This window comes from Nycticebus coucang, chromosome 9 (assembly GCF_027406575.1).
Source record: "Nycticebus coucang isolate mNycCou1 chromosome 9, mNycCou1.pri, whole genome shotgun sequence".
Classification (NCBI taxonomy): Eukaryota; Metazoa; Chordata; class Mammalia; order Primates; family Lorisidae; genus Nycticebus; species Nycticebus coucang.
In genome coordinates, this window is record NC_069788.1 from 83,034,949 (window position 1) to 83,043,852 (window position 8,904).

Consider the following 8,904-nt stretch of genomic DNA (forward strand, 5'->3'; position numbering starts at 1 on the left):
GAATTTTAGAGCCAGAGAGTACCTTGATGTTGATGTTCAAACCCCTCCTTCAAGAGGGGCAAGAAGGTGAGCCCGGAATTGGGATGTGGACTCGCCAAGGGTCACACAGCGAGTTAGTGGTAGAGCTAGGACGGGGTCCTGGCCCCCCAGAAGCCAATCCGGGACTCTCTGCCTGACACACAGCCGCTGCACTCTGCAAAATCTCAAATCAACCAGAAAGATCTAAAGGGTTGCAGTGTTGAACTTGATATGAGTGCACGTTGGAAATGGCGTGTGAGAATTAACGAACGACAGAGTTAGCCCTTTTCACAGTGGGTGGTCATGCACAGCACTCGTAACGGTTTCACGAGGACCCTGGTGCCGAGACCCCTTGGAGAGGGATGTCGACACTGAGTCCTGGTTCTGTTACCTTGTTTTTTTTTTGTCTTTTTGATTTTTGATTAAGTTTTAAGTTTAGAATAAGATACTTATTTCCTTTACTTGTTTAAAGATGAAATTCTTATTATTTTTTTTTGATCATGCATTAAGAGAGAGAGAAAGAGGATCTTTTAGCATTGCGTTTCACACAGCAACACAAAGACAATATATGTAAGCATAGCGTTCACCAGATTTAACACGAGATATAGCGAACACCACTGCAAAGATTAGGACAGACCGCATATAGTGAGCTCTGCGGGACCCCGAGAACATAGAGGGGCCTGTGGGAACGCTGCTTAGATCTCCTCCTCGCCAGCCTCCTTGTTGAAGGTGGTCATGTCGATCTTCTCCGGAAAGATGATGTTGACCGCCAGATCCTCCCCACTGTGGTACTGCAGAAGCAGGTTCTTCTTCTTGCGCAGCATGTGGTTGTAGCGCAGGTTGGACACCCAGGTCTCGCACTTGTTGAGGAAGACGATTCCCATGGTGCCCAGCACCACCAGACTGGTAAGCACGCCCAGGATCGTGAAGCAGATAGCCTGACCCTCGGTGAGGAGAGGGGTGTTCTTGTTGAGTTCTTTCATGGACACCTTCAGGATGTGGTGCTCGGGCTGCGGCACTGGCAGCTCGTGCACCCCAGGGGTTAGGCGGTAGGCTAGCCCGTAACTGCTGGGCAGACGGGTGACCTGCTGGGGGCCCCGGGCACGCTTCTTGGCACAGGTGGGACCAGTAAACTCGGGCTTGCACAGACACTCGTAGCTCACCTGTGAGTGCTGCAGGCAGGTGCCTCCATTCAGGCATGGGGTGCTGGAGCAGCTGTTCACAGGGCGGCTGCAGGTCTTGTCGATGAAGCCAGCCGGGCAGCGGCAGCGGAAGTCGCCCCCGATGTCGGTGCAGACGCCATCGTTCTCGCACGGGTTCGGGTTGCAGCTGTTGGTCACAATCTCGCAGAAATTGCCTGAGAAGCCAGGGGGGCACAGGCAGGAGGGATGGGAGGCCCAGCCCTCATCGTCCACACAGCTGCCTCCGTTCTGGCAGGGGGAACTGCAACACAACGGGAGACATGGTAAAGGGATCTCGGGGGCTGGGCTAGGACAGTGCTACAGGAATTGGGGTGGGGCAGACCCCTGGCCCCTCTCTCTGGACATATCGCAAACTTCTACAGAAGGTCCCAGCCTGACAAAAGGACAGGTGCTCAAAATACATTAAGTGAGGGAGGGAAGGAGATAGGAAGGGAATGCCAGCCAAGGAGACACAAGGCAGAGCCTGGGACCACGTCCCCTGCCTGCGAGGGGCTCACCAGCTGTTCAAGGGGTGGTGCACACCTCACCCCATCACGATGCCAACCTGGAACACACATGACCTCCCAAGCCAGGAAGCCCATGTCCTCTCCCATCTCTTATTTCATCTCTCCGACCAGAGGACTGATGGTTAGTCACTAGACAGATAGGGAAACTGAGGCTGGGAGAGGAAAAGTTAGTGACAGCCCAGATGTAGAGCAACCCCCCTTCCCTTTGTTCTGTCCCTCAGCAGCTATGGCAAAACCAAGCAAGGGCCATCACTCACCCTCTCCCAGGACCCTGCTGTCACCTACATCCACCATCACTACCCTTCATTACTATTTGTATTTTTATTTTCGAGGGAGTGGACCCATAGCCTATTGTGCAGAAAAACCTATTGGGGTCTCTCATGGTGAACCCAGCTGTTTAACGGAGTCCTCTTTGCTGGGGTGAGTCTTGCAAACCAAAGCTGTTTCCTCAAAGCTGAGCACAAGGAGCATTTAATATAAGTGCTTTTAAATGAGCAAGCCCTTTGTCATCTGATAAAATGCCAAAACTCCAGGTAAGAAGGGGGCTATAAACACAAGAAATAAGCATTGCTGCCTCAGGGTGCTGGGCTTGAGAAATTTCAAGGACCTCGGGCTCTATTCTGATAGACTGGTCTAAGTCTAGTTGAGAAAAAAGCCAAATTTTTTAAAAAATGGTTGTTTTTTTCTCCTCGCTAATGAGCAGAAATGGAGTTCAGGTGTCACCCCCTCTCTTCTGAGCCCCAGCTGAATACTGATCTTCAGAAGCCACATTAATGTCTATTTACAGTTTGTGAAGACTCCGGGTTCTATATGCCACCCTGAGACTCCAGGTCAAGATACGCTTATTGTGCATGGTAGCTTCTGTTTCCTCAAAGCTCAGGAGGATCTTCCTACCTCCCAGCTACCGCCCCCAGGGTTCAAGTCCTATGCTGATCTCCCTGGCCCCAGTCTAAGTCCCACCCTAGGGGAAAAGTGACAGGCCTTGTTATAGCCAAGGAGATAATGGGTGGGCCATGGCCAAGCTGCCCAGAAGCACCACTCAGGGAGATTCAAGACAGGGCAGTGGCCTGTGTGTCCTGTGTGTCTGCGCAAACCAGTCTCAGAGCCTCCTCCCCCACTGAGAACAGCTGAGACCTGGCCCATTCATTCTTGTGCCCCGAACCCCCCTACCTTCCTCCTCAGCCTGGCAGCTCCCTCCCCAGACATCCCAGAAAACCCAATTGCAGAGCCCACTTGTTCCCCAAAACCACCCTCTAAAATATGATAAGTGGGTTTTACAAACAGCCTGGGCCCTGCTGAACTCTGATCTCTTATTATGTTGCCTTTAGAAAATTATGCGGTTCTACACAGCATTTAACTATCCCAATCGACTGTCATTCACACACATCAGGACTTGGGGACAGCAGGGGAATATGAAATAGCCTTCAGGATCATTTGAAAAAATTATGGAAATGACACATTCCCCTATAAATACCCCATCTAGGGGGACCCCCCATGGGGCTGCCGGGATGAGCACTTACTTCCATCTTTTATCAGGCACGGGTCCAACAGGGTTAGGCTGAAAGGGTCTTTAGGGGGTGAAAAGCAAGAAGCAAAAGCAGCATTCATTAGATCACACAGCCAGGAAGAATATTTACCCATTGTTCACACAGGGCCCCTCCTTCTTCATACAGTCCTTTCCTGTGTACCCAGGGATACAGGAGCATTTATATTGGCCATGTTCAAGGTTCACGCAGCTCCCATTGTTGGCACAGGGGAACGAGGTGCAAGGCCGGACATCTGTAGGGGAGGGGATTGTGGAGAAGACCAGACCTTAGCAGGCCCTCCTAACATAAGTGACAGGCACAGGCGAGCCCCCCCTTGGAGTAAACTGAGGCTCAGGAAACTGAAGGGGCTTTCTTCTGTAAGGTCATGAGCCAGAGAGTTGTGGTCGCTGATATTCAAGCTAGAACTGCTGTGCCCTTTTCCTGGTACCAGTTAACCCCTCACATCCAGTAACATGTCCCTTACCTACAATAGGTGCCATGCCCCTCCCTCCAAGAATACCCAACGACCATCTCCTGCAGATAAGATTTCACATCCAGCTTCTCACATTTGGGGACTAGGACATCCCAAACCTTGGAAAAACCACCAGCTCTTCCTACTTTCCATCAAAGAGGGGCTGGGAGGGGTGGAGATGAAGATGTAAAGACCCCCGTTGGGAACCAAGAAATCTGGTTTAGCTTCAGCACTCCCTCCTCCTCCTTGTGGTCTTTCGTTCTGCTCTGAGGTTCTGAACTAAAGGGGTCCATGATAAAAAGGCTGCATCTTTTGAAGGCAGTGAAATTAGAACTATTGAGCGCTCTCCTGACAGCACGGGTTTCCATGAACACTGGTATATTTCCATTGCCTTTAACACCTCCTGTCATGCACACTTCATTATTCGGGCTCAGCAGGCCATGGACATGCTGAACACAGGGGCCCGGGGCAGGGGTTCTTTGACGGTGGAGACCCCAGCTCCTCAGCAGGGCCAGGAGGGGCCCTTTTTCTTGCCTTGTGTCCAGCCTGCTGCCATGTGGCAACAGAAGCCAGCTCCTCTCCACTCTGTGCCTCAGTTTCCCTACTTATAAAAAGGAGTGGCTCTCCGTGGCTGATCTTTAAGAGAACTGTCAGCTTTGGTTTTCTATAATTTGAGCTGCTACACCTGCCAAGTAGAGAGCCAGGGCCAGCCAAAGACAAAGCAAGTCAAGGCAGGCTGGTGTGTGTGGGGGGGAGGGTCCCAGTGCAAGTACGTGTGTATTTTCTTCCTCTTTCAAAGAGACCCGCTCCCTCTTGAAGGGGAGACGGCAATCAATCAAGAAAGAAAAGCCTGAAGCCGTGTTGATGGACTATCCTGTGGCGTTCTGTGGAAACCTGGCTTGGCGCAAGGGAACATAAAGAGGATTTATCTTTACAGGACGGCACCGGCAAAGCATCAGCACACGGCGCCTCCGCAGCGGGCTCCTAATTCTCTGCTGCCGGCTCTCCTGTCACTCGGAATCTTACATTTAAGCTAAAGAGCTGCGACCACCCCAGCCCATCCGAGCTGCTCTCTCCACAACACCAAGCCTTGCAAGCAGAGGGTTAGCCCTCCTGGGCCTCCAACCCCAAAGCAGGGGTGGATTAAGCTGCTCCAAGGAGAAAGCCGCTGGTTGGAGGAGGGGGGCTCTGCTGGGACAGCAACTGTGACAGAGACAGACAGCCCCAAAGATGGGTAAAAAGGGAGAGGGAAGGCTGTTCCTCTCTGGGATCCCAGACTCTCCAGCCAGGCCTAAGCAGACTGCCCCCATCAACTTGGCAGGGAGGGACAGTACCAAGGTGGGGGAGGCTTTTTGTTGGAAACTTCAGCAGGATGTGCTGTGCTTAGATACCAAAGAGGGTGGGCTCTAGGGTAAAAGCCTAACCCTGATCTCAAATGGTGTCTTTGCTGAGATCTCCTGGCTCCACAAACAGCTCAAAGCCGCTGCAGATATCACTGAGAGGGGCGTCAGAGATGCTGGCCACAGCATGAGTCAGCTTTGGGGTGGGGTGGGGGACTTTGCACCATATTTATGGGGGGGCGTATAAGCGTCAGAGATAATTCAGGGTGGGAGGAGCTCAACTTTGAAAGCCCAGCTGCCTTGGCTATACCAGACAAGGGGCATAACAATATGCTCTTAGGTTTTCCTTAAGGGAGGGTGTTAAAAGCAGTCGCAGATGAAAATTAATCCCATTTCTGGGGCCAGAGGATGGGCTTCTCTCCTGACTGCCTATGTACACATCACTTAGCAGACCTTTTTGTGTCTCTGATCCTCAGTTTCCCTATTTGTACCATGCATCCTGCTAATGTCAGGTACTGAGGAACAGCCTACACTGAGTTGCCCAGACCTTGGGGGCAGGTTTTGTCAAATGAGAATGGGCTCAAATGAACATTTTGCAGCCTGAAAATGCAGCAACAGCCAACTCTCAATTGTTCAGGGTAATGGAGACAAAGATTGCATAAATTAATGAAATCAACAAATAACACCAATCTGCACTTTAACCCCTTCCCAGCTTTTCCCAACCCCCGCCTCCCCCTGCACCTGACAGTGCCAGCCCCATCCTCCTGACCCTGACTCAGCTCCTGCTCTCCTCACCACTGAGCCCTGCTCACCCCCTCCCCCATTTGTTTGTTCACAGCCTCCTAAGAGTCTTGTGTGTGGTTTTCTTGGAGTCTTAGCTCTGAGACTGTCCCATCTCAGAGCTTCAGTGACCTGGAGACGCTGCCTGGGGTCTGTGGTCCCAGCCGCTCAGCTGTGTTTATGTGTGTGTGTGTGTGTGTTTATTTTTGCGACTCTTTATTCAATAAGCAGCTTCTCCAAGCCCAATCCCAGTGCTTTCTCAGGGTGCTGGGTGCTGGTGGTGCAGAGGTGAGCAAAATTAAGTTCCTACCTTAGAGGAGGCATTTGGCACCAGCAGGAGATGTATAAACGGATCATTGCAATACAGTCCTATGCTGGTGCGTTAGAAAAGGGGATTGGGGGGACAGCAGCAGAAAGGCAGGGATGTGGGGCCAGGGTGTGCTGCAAGTAAAGGTGAGTGCCAACCTATTTCGCAGAGTTTCCCTTCCCAGCCTTCGTTGCAAATGCACTGCCAGGCTTCTTCACAGAATCCGTTATAGCAGCCAGGAGCGGTCACACATTGGTCACACAAGGAACCCTGCCAGCCAGGCTGGCACCTGTGGGGTGGGGGGAAGAAAGATGGGGGTATATGAGGGGACAGCAGGAGTGAAGAGGGAGCTCAGGATGCTTTCTGTGAACTGAGAGCCCTTGGGGGTCTTTGTACAGTGCCAAGCCAGTGGTCCCAGGAAGCAAATACCAGTCACCTGGATGAAAAAACTTAAAGACAGAACATTCTGAGGGGCAGACACAGAAACACCCCCCTCCACCCCCGCCCCACACTCCCTCCTCCCCCACGCCCGCTGAGAGCCTGGCAGAGTGCTGCGTTTTGCCGCAGTGGCCTGCAGTGGTCTTGCCCTGCAAGGGGCTTTCCTACCACCCCACTTTTGAGGAAGGAGACAGGCACTGTGGCTGCCCCCCACCCCTGCTCCCCTCTCTCTTCTCCCCCCACCCTACCTACAACCCCCACCAGTTTTCTGCAGAGCCAAGGAAGCTATTTGACGCAGTGGCTAGGGAGCCCCCCCTTTTTTCTGCCTGACTTCATGACTCCCCAGGATTCTGGCTTCCACCAGCTACCTCTGTGGAGTCACTGTTACCTGCAAACATTGTCATCCTCACAGAATCCATTTTGGGGGTCACAGGGCGGGAAGCATTCAGCTCCTGAGGCACAAGAAAGGTTACAAAATTCACCCCACAAGGCCCCAGAGACCAAGGAGAAGCCCATCTTCTCCCTAATAGCCACCTGCTTCCCTCGAGGGAGGCAAGGACCCTCTTGGGTCCTACCAGCCTGGCACACAGTAGGCACTTTGTATCTGTGCATGGATGTGGCTCACTCTACGCAGGAAAAAATTCTCTGCTACATTCCTGGCTATGGGATGACGACAGTACACTCCCTAGTTCTTAGGAACAAAACAGACACCTTTTTCCCCCAAAGACAATATGAAACCTCAAATCCTCCTAAAAGCAGGGATGGGAGACTGTAAGGAGCAAGATGCTGACCCCAGGGCATTTCAGACAAACCCTCACTTTCACAAAGTGAGCAGAAAGGGGAACAAATTTTGTCATGTTCACCTCTGGGAAAGCCCAGACAGATTCACCTGCTGGGCTCACAGGTAAGGCGTCTGGATTTTTTTTTTTAAGTTCACTGCAGTTAAGCCAAGTGCAGGGGTCAAATTCCACCCCCCCAACCCAGACTCTTCATGACCAGATGATGACAACAACAATGATGACTAGACACAAGGGCTTGCAGGGTACACTGAGGCTCCAACACTGTTCAGAGATTCTAACACTTTAGTAGGCACCTACTGTGTACATTTACTTAGCTCCCCAGCCTTCCAGATAGCCCCCCACCAAAAAAAAACAAACCCACTGGTGCAGTGGGGGGGGGCGCTGCAGGAAGGGGGTAACTGTCTCTCTGTCAGAGACAGATGGCTGCTGCAGACAGAAGTGTCGCAGCCCCTCACCTAGAGAAACGCACCACGCAGGAGGGCTCAGGATGGGCTCCCGTTGAGAATTAAGGGCTGCGACGGCAAAGTCTCTCCCCATTGCCCCTAGAAACCTGTTCCCACACGCGCACACAGAGACACCCCAAAGTTGCACCCCAGAGCATTTTTACAGAAGATGCCCAGCATCACCTCGTTTTTCCATACCTCCTCTTTCAGCAGACCGACACCCCTTCGAACGCCACTTCTGCGAGGCGGGAAGGGCCTGGGGGTCCCACACCTCCCCTGGTGCTCTGGACCCCCGGGCTGGGCTTGGCATGCGACAGTGGCGGGGAGGGCGAAGCAGGCATCGCGCGCGGGGTTTAGGATTAGGCGGGACGGGCGGGAGTTGGGGCGTGAGGGACGGGGCGTGCAGGGCACGGGGCGGCCGGCCGGGCATCGCAGGCTTCCCCAGAGGGGGCGCGAGCCGTGCCGTTGGGGGGCTCACCATGGGTGCTGTGGCCGAAAGCCAGCAGGAGCAAGAGGACGCGCAGGAGGGCTTCGGTCGCGGTCATCGCGGGGCGGCCGGGGTCGCGGTCCCGGGAGCGGCGCGGGTGCGGGTCCGGCTCCGGGCGCCGCGCTGGGCTTCTGGTTGCGGACACGGAAGGGGGCGCGGGTGCGCAGCGAGGGGAGAGCCAGGGCTGCGCTGCGCTCTCCACCGCCGCCGCCGAGGAGCTGCTGCCGCCGCCGCGCGCGCCGCCCTTTTCGTACCGCCTCCCCCCCCCGCGGCCCCCGCCCCCCGCCCCCGCCTTCGCGTGCACGGGGCCGGCGCTGGCCAGTCCCGGTGACCCCCGCCCCCCACGGGGCCGCCCCCCACCACTGCAGCGGTCCGGAAGCCCGATTGCGCACATGGGTGCACTCTTGGCTAGACGGGCACAGGTACCCCGCGCACTTCGGGCACACGTTGCGCACACAGGACAGCACACGGGTATGCACAAACGGGCCCGCTCAGGACAAGTCTCATGAACCAAAGCCCAGATGGGCCGCAGACCCCCCAGGAAAACACAAGTGCGCACTCAGAATACAGAAATGCACGCAGAAA

General features: G+C 54.2%; 1 protein-coding gene across 3 annotated transcripts; it reads right to left on the reverse strand.

The window, feature by feature from the left end:
* Window positions 1-483: 483 nt before the first annotated feature.
* DLK1 (delta like non-canonical Notch ligand 1) lies at window positions 484-8,563 on the reverse strand. Of its 3 annotated transcripts, none has more exons than XM_053601451.1 (6): window positions 8,311-8,533; window positions 6,978-7,041; window positions 6,310-6,440; window positions 3,364-3,505; window positions 1,182-1,461; window positions 484-956 (listed from the first exon to the last, which is right to left on the reverse strand). In XM_053601451.1, exons 1-6 carry the CDS (start codon window positions 8,375-8,377, stop codon window positions 714-716), a joined length of 927 nt encoding a protein of 308 aa, XP_053457426.1. In that variant the 5' UTR covers window positions 8,378-8,533; the 3' UTR covers window positions 484-713. The 3 variants fall into 3 exon arrangements, with proteins under 3 accessions (XP_053457426.1, XP_053457425.1, XP_053457424.1); XM_053601450.1 differs by having other exon boundaries at window positions 484-962; XM_053601449.1 differs by having other exon boundaries at window positions 484-1,461; window positions 8,311-8,563.
* Window positions 8,564-8,904: the final 341 nt, after the last annotated feature.